The sequence below is a fragment of the Pagrus major genome, chromosome 8, assembly GCF_040436345.1.
Source record: "Pagrus major chromosome 8, Pma_NU_1.0".
In the NCBI taxonomy this organism is placed as follows: domain Eukaryota; kingdom Metazoa; phylum Chordata; class Actinopteri; order Spariformes; family Sparidae; genus Pagrus; species Pagrus major.
This window is the reverse complement of record NC_133222.1, coordinates 10,716,284-10,744,216: the sequence shown is the minus strand read 5'-3', so window position 1 is coordinate 10,744,216 and position 27,933 is coordinate 10,716,284. Positions and strand designations below refer to the sequence as shown.

The following is a 27,933-nucleotide window of genomic DNA, read 5'->3' as shown; positions in this document are numbered from 1 at the left end:
ATCATATTTACCTAATTGTAGGGAGTGTTCCCTCTAAGGTTTAATCTGTCTGTGCCTGGTCAAACTACAGCAGAAGCTACAACAAAACACAGTAACAGGATGAGCAACTCATTTCCACTCAAAAAAGAAAAAAAAAGAAAAAAAAAGTGCAACCACCAAAGACCAAGCATTAAGATACAAGTGAGACGGATGGCTCCTGAATAATACAACAGGGGGAATCTTATCCAATTATTGTCCAGGGTGGTCATTGTTACCCCAGCTGATGGGAAGCCTGAAGCATCTGGCAATTCCTGTGACACTGTCCGCAGACCAGCAGACCAGCAGACCAGCCAGATTGTACTTTGTAGTCTCCTCCCACCAGACACTTTAATTAAGGCAGAGAGGAAGGCACAGCCTCAGTTGGCCTGCCTCACCAACAGATGGACAACAACTGGCAGAGTTCATTAATGACTGGCTCCAACTTTGATCTGCACCTTCGAGTCATGAGTTCACTCCTTTACATCTAAAACCTAACAGTGACAGAGAAGAGTATGACAAATCACCCTCTCCTCGCATGAATTTCATCATAATACAGCCTTAACAGAAAAGCTTGAGAGTGGTAAACAAAGCTCTGTGGGCCGAGTCGACTGTAAACCACAACAAGGCTGCTGGAGTAAACATTTTAAGGTTGAGTATAAACTTGTGTGTTTACAAGACGTAATGGCATATGATTTAAAAGACTAAGTGAGTGCAGGATGAAAATGGAAATGTATAATTCTACCAACTGTGTTTATTCTATTAAATGAACCGAGATTAATCAAAAGGACAGTGTGGTGCAAAATCCAACCTGCCACAGAAACCACAGACTGTCTCTATTTGTAACTAAAACACAAAGAAACTTTGAACCATTTCACTCCCTATTGGTTTTGTGGTGAAGAAACAATAAAGATGCTGTTTGGGAACAAATGAAAATAAACAATAACTTTCCATTTTCCAGGACAGTAAGGCTCTGCCGCAGGTGATTAAAACCACCGAGAACATCACTGGTACCCATCTACAGAGCATCAGTGATACCCCAGTGACACCCCAGCCACAGTCTGTTCACCCTGCTGCCATCTGGCAAAAGATACAAAAGTATCCACTGCCGTACCACCAGACCACAGAGCAGCTTTTTTCCTCAAGCTGTGAGACCACCTAATTCATCCTCTGAGCTCCTCTATATGAAATAAATTGTTTTTTTCTTCCGACTTCAACTCACATTTTGTTCTACAACCCTGGTGTTGTAAAATGAAAAATAAATCAAGTGTTTAAAGCAAATCTACAAGCTTCAACTTAAAAATGTTTGGAAGGTATTGGTAATTTTGAAAAGCTTTTGTTATTATTAGCATTTTATTATTTTGATTATTTATTGCAGACAGATGACAACATCAGTTTTTGTAACTCTTTACATTGCCAAATCAAGAAGTAATGTACAACACAGGAACACTATTAGCAAATAGTGCTTCCACCACTGTTGAATTAAACATGGAAAATTTCCTAACTGAACAGCTGCTCACTTTTGCCTGTCTCTCACACTGTTGATCTGGGCTGTATCTGTCAGTCTGCTGGAGGCCCAAGCAAGAAACTTTATTATCCTGCCACTCTGCCCTTCACCTCCCCCCCCCAATGTCCCCAGATACAACTCCCACCAGCCCCAGTGGTCGCCCCAACCAGCCTTTGGTTCTCAGAACACCATGCTTATAGTTCCTAACTTGTCATACATGTTGTCCTTTTCTAGACAGGCTTTAACTGAAAGCAGTAAACACCTTAGGCAATATACAGTATAAATACAAGTGCTCAGTAATAAGGCAAGTGTGCAGAAAAAAAGAAAAGAGCAGCACATTGGGAAAATTGGTATTCTCAATCATGGAAAGTCAAGAAAAAAAAAAAAAAAAATTCAGGTTTGACACAAAATAAACCATTAGAGGCCACAGAGGGAGAAACACACCGGGGTCAGAGACTAGACGTAGCCTAGAAAGCAGGGGAGGAGTGAGGGGGGTTGGACCGAAACAGCAGTGTAGGAGGGGGAGTGTCGGGTGTTGTCTAAGGAATTAGCAGAGAAAGTGGAGACTGAATCAGATATGGGGGAGAAAAACAAATCTCTAGGTGAGTCAATGACATGAGAGATGCTTGTTAGGTCAAATAATCTAAACGGTCCCGACTTGATGTGACTCAGGGGCCAGACAGCCATGCTGACGGAGACTCTATTTATTTGACTTTGTCCAGGGATTAGAGAGGGAAGTGCTCCCCTGGCTGCCTTACTGGCCAATCACATTGTTCCACTCAGCTTTGGGTGGATGTTTCTGTAAGAAGCTGGTGAAGCAGAACTTGACAAAACAGTTTAAAAATGTGCTTTTAAACTGAGCTTAAAGACAAAGAGGACCCAGACAGAGCCTTGATCTGCGTCCTTGCCAGCGACAACACTGTTGAATGGAGGACATCTCCTGTGGCCCACTGACCTCTGACCTCCCACTGGGACTATGCAGCGCTAAGGGGAGGAGCCCTCATGTAGTGACAGCTTGTGAGCTACTCACATCACCCTGGTCTCCTCCTCTCTCCTTACAGGACGCTGTGCCACCCACCACAGCCACCTCTTTCTTTGCCTCTCTGGGGAAATTCAATAATAGCCTCTCCAGCCGTCCCCCCTCGTCACTGATGGGACACCATAATCTCTCAATCCTCACGCCCAGAGGCATGCACAGTGGGATGTTATGATGGCTCGAACCACAACTTGGCAGGAAATTTATGCCTCATTACAGGAAGTGGGCTGTATATTCTCCTCATCATAAACGCGGTGGCAGGTGTTTTAATTCCTCCTCTCAGTCTCAAATTGATGTGAGTTTTACTGTACAAAAAAACGTCATGCAACAAAACCTCTGGGACAGATGTTTCAAATCAACTATAGTTCTAAATGTGTGCCATTATACAGTATCTGACAATTATATTCATACAGTTGTAAAGAAGGGTAAGAGAAAAGCTAAATCTCTGAAGTGAAGTGAAGTTCACTTGCCTTTGTTCAATAAAGCCTTGTGCATCACTAGCATTTCATCTGGAAATCCAATTTACTATTGTCTAAACGAGTGACATCTGAGTCGATCAAGCCGCACAGACACGAGACAATGCTTGCTCTCGTGCTAGGAAGCCCCTCTATTGGTACCATGTGCACAATGAAAACACAGTTAATCTGGTCTTCATTAGCCAATAACCAAAGGCAAGTTGGTTTTGAGTAAGTGATACTCTACACTGGGAGGGTGAGACACAGGGAGAGACAGCCAAAGATAACTCATCACTGGAGAGACATGCCAAAGGGCTGGCATGACCTGTGCACTGCTGCAGACTGTTGAGTCGGCAAGCATACAAAGCAGGACACTCCCTGCAGACGCACCGAAGAAGATGGCCCCAATGTTTGCAAACTCAAGCCATTGCAACGGGCATCTATGTTAAAGAAAAGTAATAGTATAAGTGCATAAAAACCATATGATAATTATTATATAACCAGTATATTAAAATAATAACCTCTCCATCATGAAAAGATACAGGTCAATCACACTGCTTACTGTATCTATGTACATCTGTGTTGTTGCTCTACCTGCTTCTCCAAGATGCGAGAGATCTCTCCCAGAGTCCTGTCCAGACCGGACACTTTGTTGTTGGCCCACTGGCCGCCATCTTGGCCCTGCAGCTGCTTCAACAGGTCCTTCACCAGGCGCTGCAACCTGAACATACAGGAACATATAGTTAGTAGAAATCTGTTCTTAACCGAGGGTTCCATGCTACTTCAACCAACTTCCATCCACCACAGATGAGCTGAAAATATTGGTCAATAAATGATTATAGCAGAAAATAAATAGTTTTGATAATTGTTTCAGTCATTTTTCAAGCAAATATTACAAATATTGGAGTTTCTCATGTTAAGATTAGCTGCTTTTCTCTTATGATAGCAGACTAAGTATCCTTGGAATTGGACTGACAAAACAATCTGATTAGTGCTGAAAAATAACTGCAACACTTTTAGTAAAGTCCGCTTTCCAATAAATCAAAAAATTCCCTGGTTCTAGCCATATCTTTAGGTTCTGCACTATTATCAGGCAACACAAGAAGCTTAACGATGTCTCCTTAGCCTCTGGTAAAATGTAATTTTTCCCAATTTCCTGGCATCAATTAATATAATCTCGATTAAATGACTGATTATGTTATAATTGTTAGTTGCAAAGTCAATACATCATGCATTTTTACAACTTTGTTTTTCAGATTTTTTAACAGATTTTCTAATCTTATTGACAAAATGTTTAAACAATCAATTGAGAAAATAAGCTGCAAATTAATAATTTATTATAAACACATCTTTATAATCATTAGAATAAAACATTACAAGTGAAGAAAAACAATTCAAATACTTCAAATTATGAAAAAAAGGAAAACACTCACTTGGCCTTGTATGGAGACTCAGGGACCTGTGTCTTTGCCTCCATTGATGTCTCATATTCCTTTGCCCTGCAGAGGGAGAAGAAGTAGGAAAAAGTCTTTGAATCCCAGGAAAAAAGTGTTTGGCCTGTCAGTAAAGAACACAACGGGTGAAAGTGTGAAGAGAGGGGAGAAAGTTCAAGCAGAGTTTGTTTATTTGGCCCGTCAGCCATTCACCAAGAAACTTGGCTTAAAATAATCAGACACTGGCTCTGTGGGGACGGGTGTTTTGCTGCCATCGGTTATTATAAGGAAGACTTAATTCTGCCTTCCTTTGAGTCATTTTTAACAAGGGAGGCTCAAGTTCTTCACTCCACTGATTGTCAAATAAACAGTTAATGGGGGAAACGGGCAGCACAGCCAGTGTTTTGAATATGTGACCATCTGAAGGTCATGGTCATTAGGGAACAGGCGGCATTACCACAACAGCCAGAATCGGAAAAACACAAACTGTACGTTTATATGTATGTGTGTGTGTGTGTGTCTCTCTCTCAGTCTTTCTATCTGTCAATCAGGCATTCCCAGACATGATAAGTAACTATTGATTAGAGTCAGATAGAGCGCCTTCCGGTTACCCATCTCTACACTGATAGGATCAAACACTTCCAGGAAGACGACAGGTGGATTTGTCCCGTGGACTGACCGAAGACTCATCCTCACAATCTTGTGTATTCAAGGGCAGTCATCAAACACCAACTGATAACTCATCTCACAGCTACACCAGGATACTGAGATACCTAAAACCTTCCAACTGGTCACACAGGGCAGAAATTCTAGCATTTAGAAAGATAGTAGTGTTATTACTAATTTGCTTTTCTGTGGTTTTAATTGTTTACTCATCTGTGAGCTGGATAAATGGGTAGCACAGACTTCCTTTCAGAAGGGCCTGAACTATGTCTGCCCAGTTTGTCATTCATGTCATTACAATATTAATCTCAGACAGGTTTATATCTAACCAGGTTAAATACGGAGCAATTGCCGAGCAATTCATTATTGTCAGAAGCAGCCTGTGTTAAATGGACCTCAGGCAATAAATATCTGATCAGCAATAAGAAAGGAAAAGCAAAAATCTATAGTGTAAGGAAGCCAGGCATTAATTCTGTGGCAATAAAGAGAAGTAGAACCTACAGACACCTAAAATTATAGTAATACCTCAATAACTCAATGTACTTAAACTCTGTTTAGCTTGCATTGTTAAGGAGGCATGTTCATTTTTGAGCAGAACATTTTCCCCTTGATCTCTGGCAGCAGACTGGGCAAATTGAGTTAGTGCCATGCTTACCACCTCATATGAATTCCATACAGGGGAGTCTTTGTATACATACCACCATCTGAGGTCCTTACATACATACATACATACATACATACATACAACACACTGCCCACTCTGTTCCCTGCTGAACGAACCACAAGAAGCTAAGCTACAGGCAAACATCTCGTACCTAAGCAGAAGTGGAGACTCTGCTTTCATGTTCAGAGCTCATCCTGACGCTAACTGACAGGCTACTTGCATAAAAATTTTAACAGCATATTTTCCTTCCCCAAAACATTTATTAGAAAAGGTTAGCCAAGCCGCAAAAAAACAAAACTGGGGTTAAAATGTGTGTGCGCTGCTTTATGACAGCAGGGCTGCATGTTGGCCTGGTGAAAAGTCTAGTGAGAACCACTCACGTTTTACGGACACCATACGGTGTTCCAATAAAACGGTTCATTTCCACCCGGTGGTGAAGCGGCTCACCTTTATGTTTACTGGGGCTCTGTGTTATTTATGACCTCTGAAAGCCTGCTGCCTTTGAGTGCTAGTCTCAGCAGGGCTGGTGCAGGAGTGACGGTGAACAGAGACAGAGCATGTTGTCACTTTCTCGGTACCGCTGAGCCTCACAAAGCCAAAAACAGCAGCACTGAGAATCAAGCACTGTAGCAGAATTGGATGAGAGTTTCAGCCTCTTTTTGCCGTTTTAAATAAATACTTTCTCCTGAAAAGCATAATAACAATGAATTCTCTTTTTAGAAACTCACTCAAGGTCACGTTAAGAGGTTGGAGGCTTTATTAGGATCATTACGTCTGCCCACACTCAGAAAGACATTGACCTCTGCGATCAAAAAAGAAGAAATGTACTCCACCATAGCCAGACAAAAAACCCCTCACATCTTTATTAATCCAACAGAGATAATTAAGGCCGACTCTGCAATAATTCAGTTACTGTTCCCAAGTTGTTTAACAATCATCTCAAATAAGATTTTGACAATGAAATACTGTACCTAAGTTTATAAATCATAAATTATAACTGCTATCATTCAAATCCCTCTAAAGACCTTTCAAATTGGTGACTATTATCATCATCATAATTTTTTATAATTTTTATGTTATTATCCGCTAACATTTGAACACATTTTCCAGGCCCTATATTCATAAATGGGAGGGAAGATGCTGAAAACAGCAGAAAACATCTGCCTCTCAGTTTAACTCACATTTAAGGGATTGATTTTTATTTTCTACTGATATCAAAAAGGTACTGATAAGATAAACTAATTTATTTTTTTTAAGCTGGAGAGCTGTAATGGAGGCTAGCATCCATGAAAATACTGTTGGGGGCATGTTGGAGGTCTTTTTGAAGAAGGAAATACTGGTGGTAATGAATACATAGATCATTATACAGTATATATTATATGCAATGGAGAGGGTTATTTTAAATTTGATATAGTAGTTGATATCTGTATAAACCAGATTACTTCCGTTCAACCTTTAAGACCACATTATCAACACACCCTCCATTATATCGTAAATAGTAAATGGACTGCACTTATATTGCACTTTTCAACCAGAGGGGGACAAAACAGCTTTACAATGCCTCTCATTCACCCATGCGCACACTCACATACACCACTGGCCTGGCCATCGGGGGGCAATTTGAGGTTCAGTGCCTCGCTCAAGGACATTTAACCAAAAAGGAGTCAGGGATCGATGGAAGACCCGCTCTACTTGCACAGCCGCATCAAGAAGTTGGTATTTACCTGTGTATTTAAATGCTTTGTGTTTTTGCAGTGGGGGTGGGGGGGGCGCATGACAGGACAGGACATGATGGGCTAAGGCTAGCTGGTTAGCATGTTAACTTCAGTAGATATCTCTGCAACACAGTACATAGACATCTTTGAAATAACATCAACACTGTAGTTTCTTCACATTCTGTTGATAATGCTAGTTCATTTCTTAAAAAATGTTTTGGCCATAGCTTACAAATTTGCCCCTTTAAAGTTAAAGAATTTTGTAACGTGATTATCACATTTGTGTTGGGGTTTTACTCGTTTTTAGCTTGTTATTGTTATTTATGGCCTACTACTTGTATATAATTTTCAGTGTTTATACTATGTCTGTTTTCTCAGCCACTGACTGAGGATGATTGAGGCCATGTCTGGCTTTAAGCCTCTTCGAAGACAGGAGTATTGCATACTAAAAACAAAAAAAAAAAAAAATGAGTGAGTGTACATGTCAGATATTATTGCAGTCCTGGTTGTCGGGGAATACTTCCAATGATCTGCATCAATAACATCTTACAGTAAGTATTGTCAACATCATGTCTCTTTCCACTCCTCTCCCTCCCTGATGTGACAGCCGGTTAAATTGATCGAGCTCAGGTCCAGGTTCTGACACACAGCAGCTCTGCCTACTATTTGTTGATTACTATTGATTTTCTTTGATACTTCATTTAAAAAAATCAATAGCTCAGAAGAAGAAAAATAGGCATGGCTCATACATACTTTAACATACATCCTGTACACCGAAGAAGGCTTCAGATTTGGCAATGCCACGGCAGCAATTTGGAGGAAAGCTCTTTACAGGTGAAAGCCGGGGCCCTACACTACAGATCGATTTGCAGTGCTGCTGCCCAATCACAGAAAGTGGTCATAAATTAAGCTCATCAGTGTTACCTTGTGGACAGCCAGGATGCACATAACATCCGCTTTCCATCTCCTTGTCACTCATAAAAAAAAAAGTCCTGGCACAGTTTTGTCCTCTGTACCTGTGAGAAGAAGGATGGAGAGAGAGAAACAGAGAGAGGCAGACTGACAGAGAGAGAAAATGGATGCATTACCTGGAGTTCATCCTGGCGCGCAGCTTCTTTGCCTTCTTCCGTGCCTTCTGTCTCTCTTCCCCATCCTTCATGCCCTCAGAGGACACCGAGCTGTCCGTCACAATATCCACAATGTATTTCTTCAAGGAAAGATGCTCCTAGAATAGACGAAATCAATACATGAGAGACAGTGCTGGCAATTTTATGTACCGTTACTTAGAACAAGCTTCTGAAATCACTAGTACGTCTGGTTTTTGGTGCCAAAATAAGCCCAAAAATCAGTGGCGGAAAGTAAATAAGCACTTTTACTCAAGTGCCGTATTTAAGTATAGTTTTGAGGTACTTGGTGCTATAGGTACACTTTACTGGAGTATTTCCATTCTCTGAAATGTCGTGGAGTAGAAGTGCAAAGTTACAAAGAGAAATATTGTACTTTTTACTCGACTACATTTATCTGACAGCTCTAGGTGCTAGTTACTGTGCAGATTAAGATTTTTCTTACAATACATGTAATCATTTTATTAATTACAGTATGTTGCATTGTTTAAGATGACTACTAGGATACAAAGCAGGTAAAATTTACCTGTTTGGCTACAGCATTTAACTGTCAATTACACATTAACACATGAGCAATAATATTCCAATAGTTTAATATTATAAATATAACATATGACAGTCTGAAAGCAGCTATTCTATGTATTTTTATTGTAAGTGCTTTAAGTACATCCTACTTATAATATTTCTGTACTTTTTCCTAAGTAAAACTTTGAATGCAGACCTTTTGCACGTAAAACGAGTGTTGTTACAGTCTGGTCTTGTTATTTTCAATTCAGTGAAAAAAAAATTTTTTATTTGTCCCTGAGGGGCAATTCGTGCAGCAGGCATAGTAAAAGGAACAAACACAGAGTACATGCATAAAGACAATACATGACAAACAGTGACCACCAACACTGTGCACCATCCTTTTATGTGAATGATTTCCACCACAGATACATACATAAACTGATACCACTGATGCAAACTGTGTTTCTTGTGCACTATAACTAATTAAAAAAAAAAAAAAAAAAAATTAAAATTGACAATGCAAAGCAAGTCAAAATTACGATGGAAATAAAACAGCATTATAATCCTTGTTCAATGACTAAGCAGAGGTTATACACATACGACATGGCACTGACTATATTGTGTGACATGTAGATCTACACCTCTCAATAACACCATTATATCCTTTAATTACCTCCACTCTTTTGAAGCCACCCGCCCACAGACCTGCTAAAAAGCTGGAGGTGTTGCCTCCTGTCTGGCCCTGTCAGATGATTCTGATATTTCCACCAGGAGACAAGGGAATGTAACCCAATTTGAACAACATGATGCATGTGCAAGAAACCAATTACCCAATTATGCTGTCATCCAGCACCCCAGAGGATAGGATGGCCTCACAGATAAAGGGGCTTCCATTCAGCAGTCGAGCTGAACTGTGTGTGGGATGCAATACCCTTTGGTCACAAGTGTTGTCAGTGCACCTGCTGCCTGAATAGGGGTTTTCACTTAGTGTCATTGGAATAACAGGTGTCCTTAGCTGGGTTAAAGTGTGCTAGAGTGAATTAGTGCCACAAAACTACTAACTGAATGTAAAGGTTTCTTTACCATTTTGACTTAAAGACCTTTTGTATAAACCACTACTATGAGCAAAGTAAGAACAGTTTTAATTATTTTTACATAGCTTTTCAACCACAGATTTTTACAAAATTGATTAATCCTGTGATTATTTTCATGATTTAACATTTATTAAAATATGTAAAAAAAAAAATGCTCATCATTATTTCTCAGAGCCCAAGTAATGTCTTCAATTCAAGAAATATTCTAGAAATATTTGGAGCAAAATGTGTGACAGTTGTGGGGTTTTTGTTGCCAGCAATGCCAATCAAATCTCATTATACAACAGCAACATGGTCCTAATTGCAGAAATCAGCTAAGACTTTGGGTTAATCTCTTAATAAAGTCTATGCAACAATTATTTTTGAAGGTGATGTTGCGTACTTAGTAATACATATTAAATATTACAGAGAAATGTATAAGATTTTAAGCAACAATTTCAGGAGCTTTGACATCGGCCATGTAGTTAACATATTTTAGCCTTTTTCCAAGAGATTTAAGTAACAAGAATAAAATAGGAGAAAAAAAGATGATGATAGATAACTTGGCATGCAAAGGGCACTGCGAGTGAGAGTATTAGGTTTCCTAGGAGGGATGTGTGTGTCTGTATTTGTATGCGCACACCTCTGCCCTCTACTCTGAGAGACTACAGGTCAGTCATGGCTCATGACCGTAGCTGTCCCTCACTTGGGAGGCAGCTGTTCAGTAATCTCTCTGAGAGGCTATCCAGTGCAAGAGCCACTCACTTAATGGAATCATTTCAGTGACGCATCCAAAACATCTTTGCAAAATCACACTGGTGGTAAAATAAAAAGGGTACCTGAAATATTAAGCTGTCAAATAAGAGTATAATGCTGACCCACAGAAAATGATCCTTTAGCAAATAAATATATAATGATTACATCCTATTTCCTGTTGCTCGGAGGCTAGTCTGAATGGAAGTTGTGTAGACTGAGTGTTTGAGACAATCAGATTTGATGACAGACAGCTGTCTACCACTGAACCATTGTAACAAAGCAGCAAAGACACTGGCCTTAGGCCACTGCTACAGCACAATACCACAGATTGCGAGTAATGTGATACTGCTCTCAACATCACTCCTTTCCCCTGACACAAACAGACCTATAACAGATCTAAAGGGCGGCCAACACAACATACAGACTCTATGGGATGTGTTCATCCACTGCCTTTTTTGTCACAAACAAAGGCCTCAGAGGTTGGCTTTCAATTTGGTGTGAAACAAACAGCTGTATTTCATGTTGGTTACTAGATAAGATATGACACTGCACTGGATATAGTTACCACCACTACAGTGGTTTACATGACATTTTTGTATTGAACTGCATCTTATCAGTGACATTTAAGAAGGGCACAAGTAACACACGAGACAAAAAAAAGAAAAAAAAAAAGACAACTATTCATTGGATCTCTCAACAGCAGCTTCACTGCTATAACGAGACATGATGTTGGATCTCATAACACTGTGGGGAGGGAGAGGCTCGCTTCAGCTGGCAGTCTGGATATTTCATCACTGTTCTCAATGTAGGGCTATCAGTGCAGCTTTAACTACAAGACCTTTAGGACTACTCAGTGCCTTTGGGAGGTCTGGTCTGATACCCTCTGCAGCCTGGTGATCAGTCTACTGGCAATGCTTGCCAACTGCAGTCTTTCCTCAGAGAAGGGTTTTGTGCTGCCATGTCTAAAAGATGATCAGTGACTCATGTCAGAAGGCATGGGTCTTGGATATTACCTGCATCATTTTAAACCAGGACAGCTGGCGAGTAAAAAGAATGATTGCCATCTCAGGCTCTGTTCTTATACATCGACTTTACCCGGTGGATAATCATTTTATTTTCAATTTAATTTGCAGGTCTTTCAGAATGAGAGAAAATGACTAAATATGAAGGCACAGGGCGTTTGCCGGCCGCTTCTCTGAAAAATATGCCGTGACCTCTGCTCAGTTGAACCAACCATCTTCATTTTAATTAAAAATCTTTCATTGCAGGGAGAGTTATGGAGGCGCAGTCTGGAAAATAGTTGGCAGTGTTATGAATTCAATACTGGACACCAAAATGAGATTTGATATAAATAACAAGGGGCCACATAAGTCTATCTAAACAAACGTAGACCTATTGGATAGCTTGATTAGCTTTCACATAGAATAAGATAAAGTCGTTCTGGACCTCTAAACATTATCTTTTAGAGAAACTACAAGACTAACAGGCCAATCCAATAACACAATTAATACAAACTGTCAAGTACAGCTTTTTAGAATAATCCAGATACAAAAAATTGTACAAGGATGACTTGGAGTTCAGAGACTTAAACTTGAATTCATTCGTACTGAAAAAAGGCAATACTCAAGGTAGTAATATCTTAACGTTATGCTTATTCATTAAAAAAGGTGCAATATGTAAGAATTGTCCTGAAACTGTGGTCAGTGAACATAGCCGTATCGGTACCAGACACAGCCTCCGAGGCCAGTTTGATGACAGGAAATACAGTAACGAGGTGATTTACTTTGGCTCTGACAAGTCCACATTTAGGCAAGGGCAGGAGTGGTGTAAAGGTCAGGCATCGCTCAATGCCCACCTCTGGAGGCCTGAGCTATACTATCAGACTCAACTCTTGAGTTACAAAGCAATAATTCGAGACAAGAGATGCCAAGGCTAGTAGGTTACTATGCTAACTTTAGCAGATATCGGTTATTTAAAAACAAACTATTTCTTCACATTTTGTATAAACAAATTGCACCTTTAAACAACATCATACTGAAAGACATATTGCAAATGTTTTAGTTCTGCTCATATATAAACCGTTTATAGTGCTATGTTGGTGAAGCTCTTCTCTCCATTGCTTGCATGTTTATCATACTGTCAAACTAGAAAAAAATTGACCTGCATTTGCAGAGGAAATGACATAGAGGAAAGGAAGGAGGAGGGTATCAATTATTTCCCACTGAAAAAAGCTTTGAATGAAGGAGCTACTGGGGCCAAAGGTGCTGGGTATAGCACCAACAGTTGTCAGCCTCACAATGAGCACTGCTGAAAAGCCAATCTCATATTGCAGCCTGAGAGGTTACCTTGCATTAACGAGCTGCCTTCCCATGGAAAAGCGCTCCATGACAAAAACAGCCTAGAGACAAGGGGGTGATGTCACCCCTCCACTGAAGCACTGAACCCTGACTGTGTACATTTCAAGGCCCATTTGTAATCTCACAAAGCCAGCAACAGAGCCGTGGCAGTATATAAAGGGGACGCATAAACAATAATAATGACCATGTCATAAAAGCCAACCACGGTGTCCCTTTTGTCTTTTTACATGACACAAGCAGCAGCAGGGCCGTATTCTTTGACAGGATGAGTGGGTGTTTGTTCCTGGCAGGGAGTGTGTGTGTGTGTGTGTGAGATACGCACCACTTCCTCATCAGAGAGCTCCCGTCCCTGGATGCTGCTACTGTCTCGCACGGCCTGTTGATGCCTCTTGCCCTTGGTGTGGCTGAACAGGTGCACCTCTGAGGTGATCTACAAACACAAACACAGTGGTCAGAGGTCACTGCTGCAGACACAATGGAGACAGAAGCAGGGAAGGGTCAACAGAGACCCAGGGGACGCTGGTGAAACGATATACCACATGAGCTTTTCAAAAGGGACAAAAATGGTCTCTTCTAAAGCTCAGTTTAAAGGAAAACCTAAGGAAAGGTAATGTGATTTGTTACATGAGCCATATTTTTTTGTAAACTGGCAACAATATGCCTTTTTTTGTATAACACTTTTTTATGATACTAATTGAGGCTTCAGCAATAGAGTGTAGCTGGATAGGACCCTCAACACAATAACTCTTCTGGTATTTTAATATTTAACAAAGGAAAGTGCACTAAAACAAAACCCAAAATACTTTACAAGATGTTTTAAATACACTTAACGTTGGGGACAGCAGTGGACTTGTAGATGTCTAAATGAATGCAGGTCTGAGAAATGGCCACAACAAGAGGCAGGTGTGCAGGAAGCAATGCTGTTCTTCAATCTCTGGAAACAAGCCCATTTAGAATGGTTTGTGTTTAATGTCATTAAATTAAGTGCTTGCTGCTGACCAATCCATGATCTCTGGTGTCAGATGCTGGCCAAGGTCATCTAACATTTTAACAAGATTCTCTCTTCCACCCCCCGACCCCCCTCTTTATCTGATGCTGGTTTGGAGACTCAAGGTGTCCCACCGTTGTTGCCGTGGTAGCCACTCTGTCAGAGATAAATGTGTCTGCTTGTCTCGCCTGACACTTGAAAAAGAATAAGCATGCTCAGTCATAAATCTCTGTTTAAGAGCCCATGTTTAATCAATGCAGTTAAATCCTCATTTAAATGTGCCCTCTTCCAAAAATCCTCTGAATCACTTTCCATCAACATTTTAATGTATATACAGCCTGCCAAATAAACACAGGGGCTGCACAGAGGTGTTCTGCTGCAGAATCTACATCTTTCCCTCGCACAATATTAGTCCAGGAGAGGAAGATAATTAAATGAGAAGTCGCAAAACAATTCATGCCCATTAGGAAGCAATGAGGACTTTTTAGATTTTCATCCCTCTACAATTTAGAGGCCAGGGAAGTTGTACTGTAATGGTTAGTTCCTACTACAAGCCTGCAAGTGCTCAATTGGGACTTCTTACTCAGATTTAATTTTTTTTTTTTTGGCTGTTCACATTATTTTTCACATTTGGCCAATATTAGATTCCTGTGTGAACTGATTACTTCTGTGCAAAAGAACAATAACATAACATACAACAGACTTCATCCAAAATTTCAGAATGTCTGTCAGCCTCTCCTCAAGAGTCTCGTGACCAAGACACTGAGTTTAGGTCAGTGGGTGACGTAACAAACAAAAAGAAAAAAGAAAAAAAATTAACTGAAAAGATCAGATTCCATTTAGTACTGACCAATTCATCGTCATTGTGATATGAACATACTCATTGCATTTCAGATGCGCTTATTGTGTAAGAAAAAACCTGTACATACCACAACGCAACACAGGGAGCACTGTTTCTTGCGCTCATATGGTGTAAGTTTGGGGGCGTAGTCCGTATTAGCATGTCGACCACTGCTGAGCTCAGCAGCCTTCTCCTTCCTCTGCTCGATTTGCTCCATATGTCTACGGCTGCTCTCATCGTGCTATGGAAGAAACCAGACACCAGGGGTCATATGGGAACCTGGGAATTCCTGTATGGTGTCCGATGGGGACGCAAGGTGACATGGTATAAACTTACCTTCATCTGGATTTTCTTCTGCAGCTCCTCCATGGCCTCCTGCTGAGCAGCACTAAGAGCAGCCAGACGTTCCTCTCGGTCTCTTCATTAAAGACAATAAAAAATGGCTGTATATGTAAATACGAGTCTCCCATTTAACAAAGTGACTGTTGGAATCAAATGAGGATTGGAGCAGCCACTTGTGTATCGACAAACCTGGCTCTTTCCCTTGCTGCATCTTCTCTAGCTTTCTCCTTTTCCTGCCTCTGCTGTTCAATACGAGCCTCCTGCTCCTTCCTCCGCATCAGCAGCTCCTCCACCCGTGCCTGCCGCTCTGCTTCCAGGACCCGTTTACGCTCCTACAGAGAGAGTGGAGAATATTGAAGATGCACCTAGAAACAAAACTTGAAAACTAAAAAAATAAATGTTAATCTTTGGTTATTGTTTCACCTGTACAGCTTCATCTCTGGCCTGCTTCTCCTCCTGTCTCCTCTGTCTGTCTTCCTGCAGCTCGTTAAGCCGTTGCTCATACTCATTTAACTTGGCCAGGGCATCATGCCTCTTGTTTTGGGCTTCCAGAGTGTTGATGAATGCGATTTCATTCACCTGTACAGACAGATACATATGAACCAGAATATTTATACACACAGTATAAATATCAATAAACATGAACGCAGATATATAGAAGTTTGGGGGGTGTCGGTTTGGCTGTCTCCAGTCTAAATATTGTAACTTATGAAATGTGTTAAAAAAATAGGAGCAATATTTTGGCTAGAATCAGCTGAACTGACACATTGTCAAGCCGCAACAGTCATTTTTTTTAGAGACATTGTGTGTTGATGAATGTAATTTAACACTTGAAGTGAAAAAAGTATGACCGCAAACGTCCCACTTAATTCATAAAAAAACTCTTTCGCTGTCATGAGCATTTGGTTACTGCTCTTCAGGGGAATCCCCTCCTCTACCTTGGCTTCTTCTTCTTGGGCTTTCTTCACAATCGCCTGGAGCTGCAGTTCTCGCTTAAACTCTGCATGTAACAGCCTTTCCTCCATCATCCTTCGACGCTGCTCTAACAACTCCTCCTTCCATTTTCTCACCTCCTTCTCCTGCAGAAAGAGAAGAGTGACATGCAGGAACGGGTGAAAATGTTAAAAAAAAAAAAGAAATATTGTACATTCTCTCCAAACAACAGACAATAGATTCTTAATCTATCTGTTGCTACCCTCTCCAGCGTGTCCACATGGGGATTCATGCGAATACACACCACTTCATGTATTTATGTGGTTAATCCTGATTTATTCTGGGACTCACTCATCTTGCCATGGTCTGGGGAACAAAAACAAACTTCATGAAAGGCTGTTGATTTTGGCCAGGGGTCTCTCTCACGACTGTCTGCGGCCAGCTGGCCTGGATGCGACTGGAGGGGGTTATAATATTTAGTGATTCTATCAGGCAGTGTGCTGACAAAACCTCTCGTCATGAGCCAGACTGGGCTTCGGTTGCATGGAGTTTCTTCAGGGTGCTTTCCGTCAACTTAGCACAGCCCACTCACCCTCTCCAAGAGCTTCTGCAGTTTGAGCGTCTTTTCCTCACGGAGTTTGTCCCTCAGCTGCTGCGCCTTCAGCTGTTTCTCCTCATGTTTCTTCTTTGACTCTGCAATTGTTCTGTCAAAAACATGGAAACAAATCATTCATCTCTTTCCGTTTGCCTCCAATTAAAAAAGCGTATAGCAGACATAGACTCTGATAGGCAATAGGGCCTGTTTAGATGTTCTGGGTGGTCACCCTAAAAAGAAAGAAAAGGTCAGGCTCAGTAAGTGGGCCTGTGACTCTCAGGCTGCTGGATTAAATCCTTGTCAAAATAAGGAGAGGGGTTTGCAGATGAGTACATTGAACTGCTGTTGAGGATGGCACTAAAAAAGATTAGCTGATTGTACTGTGTGGATACTGTCTGTGTTAGAAATAAACAAAAGCAAAAAATGTTTTGCACCTTTTGCGTGACGGTGAGGACAATTTCTCGTGCATGTGAATTCCATGTCCAGGAGGCCGAGCTGGTTCCTCTTCTACCATGTCCCCCCATGAGGTACTCTGACGCCATGGCTCACGAGCTAGGAAAATAAACAGACTTCAGTTTAACGTTTGCCATTACAAGGGACGACAATTCAGTTTTCATTTAGATGTTGACCTCCGTACCGTCATAATCTGCCAGCATGTCACTCCAATCAATATTGACTCCACATCCTCCGTTGCCAATGCTAGCCTGTGGTAAAGATTTGTCTTTTTTACATGTCAACGTACAATTTAGTAAAAAAAATAAAATTATATATGGGCTCCAAACATTAACAGTCTAAAATTTAGCATGATTAATCTTACAGAGAAGTCGCTTTCGTTGTCAGTCTCCAGGTCGTTGTTCTCGGCCTGAATCTCTCTGGTCAGCTGCTCTTCTTCAGCGATGGCGCTGGCAATCGCCTCCTCGTTGGCCTTCTCCAGCCGGTCGGCAAGCTCCTCTTTCTTGGCAAGGACCTCTGCCATGGACTGCGGCTGAACACATGGCAGCATAGATACCACATCACACATGCAGCATTTCAAATTTCATAAAATGTTGACTTCATGCAAACAACCAGAAACACCAGAAAACGGAAACCTGTTATTGTGATACGATTGGCCTTTTTGATAGACATCATTTATATATGTCGCAACAACACAGAAATAGTAAAATTAACGATGGCTGAATTCAGTTTAGATTTTTCTGCTTCAGGGTCCTGGTATCGTACATGCTGGCTAACAGTCATGAATGTAAATTCATTTGACAAAATATTCCACACAGAGAAATGTGGTAAATTATAACTGAACATGAAGTATTTAATGTAAAGCACCAGAAATAATGTACTTTGTACTTCTGTGCAGTTGGTCTGATTTGTACTTGGATGCAGGATCCAAAGACTGAGGGGAACACCATATCAACCCAATCACAGTTTGTACCACACAATCATCACAAGAATCACAAGTGAGGAAGCATCCAAGAGTCATGCAGGTCACATTTACTGTGAGGATGAAGAGATGGTGGAAGGAGGCAACTGATGGAATCCGTTTACCTCAACCTTGCAAGTATATTGAGAGTTTATGCATTTTCATGACATGGCAATAATAAAAGAAATGACTCACAGTTTACTCCAGAGCATCAAGACTTTTACATGAGGCGTGTATGGGAAAGTTAAGAAGTTCAAAATCTTAAGAACACCAGAATAGCCTGGGCGAGGTTAAAGACTAGACTGGTGTTAAATTTGAGGCCAAGTAGCCTTCACTGCAGATTTGAGTTGAAGTTTTTTCCACATTTTTATTCAATGCCTGTCAAAATCTGACAGTACCCTACTTAGAGGTGTAGTCATCCTTGATTAAGTGTATGGAGGTCTGTGTATATACACTCCATGATGCTTAATAATAGTGACAACACCTGATGTGGGCAGACAATGTTTGCATAAGATCAGTTGCTGGGTTGAACACAAATTGGTAACTCAGAAATGGTTCTTCAGAATTATATATATATTTTTTGCACAATATTTTAAAAAGGTGGCCAAAATAACGAAAACAAGTTGAATTGAAAACAAGTTGATAGATTTGTTTTGGGCATCACCCTGGGAGCACTTTCTCGAGTACAAAAGTAATCTACTCACAGCTATTCTTCACAGAGAACGGCGCTATAACAACACTGCACAGTGCCAAGCAGTCTTGCTTGCACATTTGGTCTGGAGGTTTCTTAAGATTGACTTTGTTTAGGCGGTGAAGGACCCTTAGGGATCCCTGCCCTCCCCCCCCCACCCTCCCGTCCACTCCCCTCTGCTCCTCCATCTCTCAGCACTCACAGTAGAAAGCTCTGTGGGGTCCAGCACACTCTCCAGTTTCACCGCTGCCATGGGAGTCTCAGCCTGTCCTGGAGCAGATGTGGCCATGCCCTGCGACGCGCCCCCCTCAGCCCCATTGTCCCCCAAGGCCAACAGTGCACTGGGCCCATCCGCCTGGGGAAGGTCTGGGGATGTGGAGAGTGTCAGAGCAGGGACTGGGACTGATAGAGTAATGTCTGTTGGTGGGACTGTGGCTGAGGACGGGGTGGGTTCTGGGGCTTGGGATGGGGTGAGAGCTGCTATGGGGGGAGGCGCGTCTTCACAGGGTGCGTCGACACACTGCCCCGAGTCTTGTGCACTCTCTGCTGGGGGCTGCACCGACAGTCACACACAAACACACGCAAACTCATTTTAAAACATGCATATTTCAAGCAATTCATGAGAGCAATAACACACACAAAAAAAAGAAATTAAACCAGTCAATACTCAACACATAGCTAAAAACACAAAACATGCAGGAAAGCTGGCACTAACATGCCCTAAACATCCAATTCCTATCAAATTAAGCTGATAGATTGGAAATACTGATTTGTATTTCTGATTCAACCGATGGCTAAAACACACTCTTACCAAGTGTGTCTGGAGGCATCGACAGAGTATTTATTTCATGGGAGTGAAAATGGGTTTTCTGCCTCTGAAATGTCAGCATACAATCAATCGCCTTAAAGTTGATATGCCTGTCTGGACAGTCTGTCTATGAATACCATGGAGCCCAAAACAAAAACAAATGTGGCTGATAAAATGGTCTAGTGTTACTCTGCTCCTTGTGAATAATTGATATCCAGGGACTGCTCAGAGACTAAGACGTCACAAGGTACTGAACCTCAATACCTCCATCATGTGCCCATTCTCTGGACGTCCAACCTTCTCCAGATTTTCAGACTCGGCAGGGACTTGCTGCTCTGAGTCCGTCTTGGCTGCATCATTGTCCGGGGGACACTGAGGACGGAGTTGTTGCTCCTCTTGAGGTGGCGGATGCGAGTGGTCACACTTGGCGCTGTCCTGTTTTGGGATGACATGCGCCAAGACAGGACTGACCTTGGCAACTATTGCAGCAGAGCGAGGTTTGGCAGTGCGTCCTCGCTGGACGGTCTCCCAGCCCTCTGCATCCTTTTTACCTGGAGAGCACACAAGGCACTTTGTCAATCAAGGAGAAGAAGATGTGCTGTCCAAGTACATTCTGGCATTCTGCAAGGGGAGATTTCTTACCAAGTTTTTCTACCGGGGAGATTGTTTGTTGATTGGAGTTAGGTACGGCCTGAGTGCACTTCACCCGGTCTGCCCAGCTGGGGCCTGTGTGGGAGAGCCGGGCTGCAGCCAGTGTAGCCGGAGGACCACTAAATAAGACACAAACATCATGCATGAGAACAAACAACTGTGCACCTGTACAGTGAATCCTTTACTGTCAGCAGGTAGGATTTTAAATTTTATGCCATTACATCTAATCTCTGAGCAGCTCCTACAGTCCTGCCCGTGTAAGACACTTGAGCAGTCTGAAGACAGTGCCTATCTAACACGCCTGCACTCTCCGCTCTGAGATAGCATGGGACTGAATTGGAAAACAGGCCTCCGTCATGATCGATATCCATTTCCTGCGGCATCCGATTACAGAGCAGTGCACATATTGAACCGATGCTTCAGCAGTCTTTAACTGACACTTTCATCTACACCTTCCACTGATTCTGTGGCCAAAGAGTGAGAGACTGAACAAATTGCATTAAACAAATGCTTCACCATCAGCAATCAATGGCTGTATTGCTAGATAACGGAGTCTGCAGTTTCTAACCCCTTCAAAAACAGGCATAGTGCATCATTTAAAATATTGATTGGTTAATACCAGGATGCCTTATAATACAATTTTAAATCAAATAAAATGTTGTGTTGATCTTTAAAATGAAATCAAAGACCTAATGGTGGAGGGAAAGTGGGGTTTCGTGCAGCATACAGGCCTTAAAGCATGACTAAGTCAGAGCTTACCCAAAGGTGAGGGTTCGACGTGCCCCTGGGGAAGGAACCATTCTGTCCGCTGAGGGACTGGGCATCACGTGACGTCCTGGAGACATCTTACGCACCTCCCAGGCTAAAGATGTGGGCCTGAAAAAAATGAAAGTGGTGAACATTATTTAACTAACGCTAATTACAATCCCTAGTTGCCAAACACACACACAGACTTGGCTTACACTTCAGCAAATCAGTTAAATAGCTGATTCACTTGCAGCAATTTTGCAATAAATGGAGAGTGTAACATTTCAGGATGTCTTATTGATTAACAGTACGCCTTAAATGAACAAATTGGGAGGCAGCACTGGGAATTTCATTTCTTAGTCAATTTACGGTTGCAGTGGTCACTGTGTTAAAGAGAAGCCAATAAACTCATGGATCTCTTTGAATCAAAGCCAAGGCTATTGATCCATTCTGTTTGTGACTCAAAGCCAGAGTCCAGACACCAGCACTTCCAGTTTCACCTCAGGGAGCAACTAAAAATGGGTAGTGTAGGAGAGACAAAGAAAAGCAGTGAGAAAAAAAAGAAACTGAAGATTACCTGTTCTGGGCATCTGTTTTCTCTAACTTCTCCTGGAGTTGGATCCAGTCTATGAGGGCTTTAAAATCCCGTACGTAGTTGTCCAACATCATTAACACCTCCTAGAGACAAACAGACACAAAATGATAAAGAGTGATTACATACAAATTATAAAACACAAACAAACAAAAAAAAAAAGCACGATGTACAAACCAACAGAAAGATAGGTTTAAAAATAAATAAATAAAATCTGATGCATCTGTGTGTCTTAATATTTGGACAATATTAATGTAAAATGGTGTCAGTTTCACACAGCTTGAAATACCAAGCATGATTTAAGCATAAAATTATGCATTTAGAGCTGCAACTAATCATTATAACCTAAAATGGCTCTGCCAAGGCCCAACATCCCCCCTTGATTCAATTAAGCCTAATCCAATATCAAATAAAACATATTTAGATCTGCTCAATCCAAGTTTTTATTTGGATCTGCATCAAAGCTTACTCATTCATAGATACCATCCACCTAAATACACCTGTTTTTTCCCCATCAAGATCCATGCATCATACAATAAGACATTTTAAAAAGTTAAAAAAAAAGGAAATAAACTATCCGATCCATCCCTTAATCCAAATCTGCACCAAAAGTTAATGGTGTCTATTGTGGGCTGAGACCCATCCTCCATCCAAATTTCATGGAAATCCAGTAGTCATTGTATATTCCTGCTGACAAACCAACAAACAGACACAGGGAGAAACATACCCTGCTTGGCAGAGGTAATTAATCCACCAATTATTTTCATGATGAATTGTGAAAATTGTGAAAAATGCATTGCTTCTTTTGTCCAACCAGCAATCAAAAACCCAAAGACTCTTTATTTACCATCACAAATGACAAGGACAAGCAGCAAATAGTCAAAAAGAAGCTAGAACTAACAAATGTCTGACATTGTTAGTTGAAAGACTGAAACAATTGATCAATTATCAAAATAGTTGGCAATTAACTTTCTTCTGATTGACTTATCCATAAGTTAATTGACTTATCCAGTTCGAAATGAATTTTATCTTTCTGTTAGTACTTTCTACTTCGGGCTTGTGGTAGTATCACTGGGATAAGTTAGATAAAACACAACCCAATTTGTTTTAATTTTTAAAAAAAAATAAAACCATTATCACTCAAACAGTCAAACGCTTGATGAGAACCCAAGTCTGGGTCTCCAGTAAATTTAAAAACTCACTCAGGGACCTAAGGCAGAAACAGGAGCTGGCCCACACATGTTAATGCTCACATACAAAAGAAATTGAAAAGTTTGAGGAAGAACAGAGAAGGCAAATGCCCATTATCAGCACTTGAACTTCCTCACAGTGCCGGTTATCCAGAGGTGGCGGACTGTGTAGAGCTTTTTCCCAGAGCTCTAATGAAACGAACACAACTGATTGATGGGAAGCGTGAAGGGAGTGGTAATTGAGAGTAAAGCTTCACAGTGCTTTTAGTTAATAGACAAGTCAGACCAGTGAAAGATGTGTCCAGCAGCAGGTCTGCTGATTAGAGCTGGTTAACAGGAAAAGACCACCACCATGGCCTGGTGTTCATTTGGTAATGAAGGCCAAGACGGAGAGCGGTCCGCTTCTCCTCTGACAAATAAACCAACAGTGAGTGAAGGCACCGTAAAGTGGCTTTCAGCATGTTAACAGGCATACTTACCTAAATACAACCCTCACATAACATTTCATGAGGAATGACAAAATGTTTAACCTTCCAGAGGCGTTGCCATAAAGTAGGATGGGCAGTAAAAGCCTGTGGTCCATACATAGAGACAAGAATGAACAGGTAGAACCCGAGTCAGATTGACTGACCTAAGTTAATTATTCACAGTTTACATTGCTTTTTTTGTTTAATTATTAAAAATCTGAACCTGTATCGGCTCCAAGCAAACACGAATACCAAGAGCTTTTCTTGCCTGGTCTTAGTAATATGTAAAATAACTCACAGATGGGATGAAGGAAAAGTTTATATGTTCAAGTAAGGTCTGTGGATTAAAGAGTGTGGGCATTATTAAGAAGTATATATGAGTCATTCTTCTGGGTGAATTATTTCCCTTCAAGTGGAAAACATATTACATGAGGTCAGCGCTGAGGTTCTCATTCAAATTATACAAAGCATTACAGTAACACTGCAGAGAGCTGAGCATCACTTCCTGACAATGGTTATGTTTATGTCCACATGTTTTTGGGTGGGAAATTGTTTGTGTGAGAGCACACACTGCAGATTGCCCACAGCTACACTGGGGGTTTGTGGCTGGGGGATATCAAAGCACTCTGCTTCCCCTCCAGATGACTCCATCATCTATCAGTGTCCATTAAGCCCAAGCTGGGTGGGATGGGGGATTATGACCAGCACCCAGCTCCATGGCCATTAGACAGCATTAGGGTGTGTAGAGAGATACAGTGAAGGGAAAAAAAAAAAAAAAAAAAGACACCTACTGAGCCAGATGTCTGACACAGGCCATCTGACAACATGCTGATCACACCACAGGGAGCTGCGCTGTGGCACTGACAGCGAGCCAACCACACCACAGGGAACTGGGCTACGGTACTGACCGCAGACCGTCACCAGAACCATGCTCAGCATAATGCAGCATGGCAGAAGAATCAATAAAACACAGGACCAGCAGTATCACACTAGTATGCCCTGGAGCAACAGCAGAGTACTACGCCAAGGCTGCACCAAAACAGAACATGCCAATTCTCAAATAAGGTTCATTTTCTGTGCAAGATGTAGACCAAAATGAAGTAGAAATGGCCAAGCCCCAGTTCAGCAAATGCCTGATGACAAACACAATGCATATACAATATTGTTTACAGTCTGTCATCAATATTCAGTCCAGTCAGGCCCGGGAGAGAGTCCTGTGATAATTCTCTCACCAGCAAGCTTTCAGAGAGCTCCTCTGACATAAAGCAGAAATCAGGAGGAATGCGAGCTGTGAGGGAGAAATTTTGTCATGATGTCAATGTCTCCCTCTAGTGTTCATAAATCCTCAGACCCTTCAGTCTCCCAAAAGAAGAACTTATATTTGATCAGTTCAGGTCATGAAAACAGAATTTGCATTTCCACCAGGGAGATTGTTATTTTTTTCTTTTCATCACGGCAAACTAACCCTGCATTCGACGACACTCTGATCGGATTCACAGGTGACGTAAATCTCGTCCACAGCTCGCCGCAGGTTGTCGAAGAGGAAAGCCCAGTAGCGTGCTCGCAGGTCCACCTTGCGGGGCTGCCTTGCTTTGGTGGGGCTCTTCTCTGCCCCCTTCTCCAACAAGGAGCCAGCTGTGCCTTTATTTTCCACAGCAGCATTCTGTGGAGACAAAACATGGAGTAAACTTTACGCCAACAATGACAAACTTGTTACAGTGTTAAAATTATAGTTGTTTATAGCATCTAGGAGGAGTTTTTTCGTGTTTGCAGGGACATGCGGTGCAGCTATTGTTTGCCTTTTATTAAGATTTGAACCCATTGTGGCAATGTTGACTCCACGCATCGCCCCAGTGGTTTCAACCACAGTGTGTCAGGAGGTATTAAACATTAAAATAGAAAGTATATATATATATATATATATATATATATATATATATATATATATATATATATATATATATATAAAAAATATAATATAATATAATATAATATAATAGGACCCAAAGATAATATTCCATTAGGTTAAAGAGCATTGTACTAGCCCAGTCAGTGACAAATTGTTTTTGGCAACAATTGCTGTCACACCATTATATAAAGTCCGGTCCTATAACATTCTCCTTGCAGCCTGTAGCAGTCTAAACTATCTTTTTGCACCTCTCTCAGACTTATGCAAGAACTTATAATGTACATAAGTCTTTAGATTGAAAATTCAGAGATTGTACTAAAAAAAAAAAAATGGCCATCAGAGTTACACTTGCAGCATGAGGCAAAAGACATAGATGACATAGCTTGGTGAACGGTGCCCTCTAGTGAAGGATGATGATATACCAACCTGTTTCTTGTTCCTCTGTTGCCCAGAATTGATCCTTTGGGCCCTGGAACTGCCACTGGAGTTGCTTTTGGACTTTGCTGTGTGAAGAAAAAATATATGCTTATATATAGCAACTGATAAAATAAATCTCTGATAATCCAGATGAAGGTAACGATAACACACGTGTCTTAGAGCTGTATTGATTAGTCGATGGAAATAAAAATTATTCGTTAACCATTTCAGTCATATTTCAAGCAAAAATTACGGATGTAAGGATTTGCTGTTGTCTTCATCACGTATGACAGTAAATGAAGAGTCTTTGGGTTTTGGACTCTGGTTTGACAAAAGAAGCAATTTGAAGACGTCACTTTGGGCTCTGGGAAATTGTCATTAATCAAGGAACTAAATGGCAGAAAAATCGATAATGACAATAATTGTCAGCTGAAGCGCTAATGTTGATCATGGACAATTATTGAAGCATAAGTAACTAATAAATCCAAACGCCACAAATGTACAACGAGAGAAGTGGACAACAGTAACCCTTAACACAAATTGGTAGTTTGAAGATTTCTAGCATTAATGGCACGAACTCAAGAGCAGCAAATAAGCCTTGAATTGAAAACTGCACTGACCCACAAAGAGGAGGCAGAGCCAGGGCCACGGCAAAAGTGAGAAAGTGTGAGGCTTTGGTGGGGGCTTCTGAGTGGGTTGCTCTAAAAGGAGCTTAAAGCCTAAATAAAGCGATGGGAGCTCTGTCATGCTGTACAGTAAACTATAGTGCCGAAAAGACAAGCTGAAAAGTTAACATCTTAACGGGTATATTTTTCTTTCAGGATTTCAGGAATTGCATCAAAAGCACTGTGTGAACATTTCAAAGCCTATTACATAATATTCTATTAACCAAACAGTGTGAACCACAGTGTAGTATTGACCTGTGCCTCCAAAAATGTTATGTTCTACATAACAGAGCACTAGGCATCGGTGTAAGCTTCAGCCTGCATGACAGATTCTCCCAGACACTCTACCATCATTTATCAGTCTAGCCATGAGATGAAAAATTATCATTGTGTTCCAGCTGATATTGTATTACAATGAATATCAGTGTCTGGCTTGGGTAAGATTACAGACTGTTTGACATTGCCAAAGATGGTCACTGTAAAAAACTACAAAACTAAACACCTTTCGTTGGCTCAAAGATATGGTAAATAAACTTACAGTAAACATCATCCGCAACAGCAATCGGGCAAGTAAGTTTTAAATAAAATTAAATGAAATAAAATGTTTGGTTTTTCCAGAGCAGATGATGGAATTAGCTAATGAATGAATCATCCTGCTTCCTTCTCATCTAATCAAATCAAAATCATGTGTGGCTTGGGTACCACTTGGCGATGCCTTGGCCTGCTCAGTCTTCCTCCTGAATCCACAGTCTTCATTTATAGTCTACATAATCTACCAGTATCAGATATTCTGTCAATGAAATTTGTATACTTTGTGATTTTGTTGTTCTGTTCTGTACACTTGACATACATGTATAGTGCATGTCTGTGGCTCTTCCTGAGGTTTCTTCAAAATGTTTCCCCCCTTGCTACAAGGGATATTTTCCATTCTGGGAAGTTTTTCCTCACTCGAATTAAGAGTGTAAGGTGACCCAGTCAGGATGTCATTCGCTGTACACTGTACAGACTGTAAAGCCCATTAACATTTTGGAAATGCAAGAAAGTTGTTGCTTTGCATCTGTGACAGTGTTACCTTGTTCTAACTAATTTACCTAAAGCTGCTACAAGAAGCTTTCATCTTTGTTGATTCTGGCGGCCCCTGAGCAAACAAACCCTGACAAAGCGAAGTAAACTTAGTTTTAGTGCTGTACTGTATTAACAGGCTACAGAACAGCGTCCTTCCTCGGGCTGAGACCCCTCAATTCATCCACAGCACTCCACCATAAAGAAGTTTTTATTTCATGACTTATCCGACCCAATTAAGTAAGGATCCAACCCGGTGATAGGCTTTGAAAAAACTATAATAGACTATATAAAACTATACAGAAATAGCCAATTA

General features: G+C 41.1%; 1 protein-coding gene across 1 annotated transcript in view; it reads right to left on the bottom strand.

Moving 5' to 3' along the window:
• Positions 1–27,933, bottom strand: part of scaper (S-phase cyclin A-associated protein in the ER) — a 64,148-nt gene that overhangs the window by 30,761 nt on the left and 5,454 nt on the right. The window contains exons 3-22 of the mRNA XM_073472138.1: positions 25,900–25,976; positions 25,030–25,227; positions 21,893–21,993; positions 21,328–21,444; positions 20,560–20,687; positions 20,182–20,468; positions 19,312–19,662; positions 17,822–17,989; positions 17,642–17,708; positions 17,439–17,556; positions 17,002–17,113; positions 16,415–16,555; positions 15,900–16,055; positions 15,666–15,808; positions 15,471–15,552; positions 15,223–15,375; positions 13,628–13,735; positions 8,577–8,713; positions 4,447–4,512; positions 3,608–3,734 (exon numbers count right to left, since the gene is read on the bottom strand). Of these exons, the coding sequence (XP_073328239.1) occupies positions 3,608–3,734; positions 4,447–4,512; positions 8,577–8,713; positions 13,628–13,735; positions 15,223–15,375; positions 15,471–15,552; positions 15,666–15,808; positions 15,900–16,055; positions 16,415–16,555; positions 17,002–17,113; positions 17,439–17,556; positions 17,642–17,708; positions 17,822–17,989; positions 19,312–19,662; positions 20,182–20,468; positions 20,560–20,687; positions 21,328–21,444; positions 21,893–21,993; positions 25,030–25,227; positions 25,900–25,976 (2,837 nt within the window). The remainder of the gene's footprint in view (positions 1–3,607; positions 3,735–4,446; positions 4,513–8,576; positions 8,714–13,627; positions 13,736–15,222; positions 15,376–15,470; positions 15,553–15,665; positions 15,809–15,899; positions 16,056–16,414; positions 16,556–17,001; positions 17,114–17,438; positions 17,557–17,641; positions 17,709–17,821; positions 17,990–19,311; positions 19,663–20,181; positions 20,469–20,559; positions 20,688–21,327; positions 21,445–21,892; positions 21,994–25,029; positions 25,228–25,899; positions 25,977–27,933) is intronic.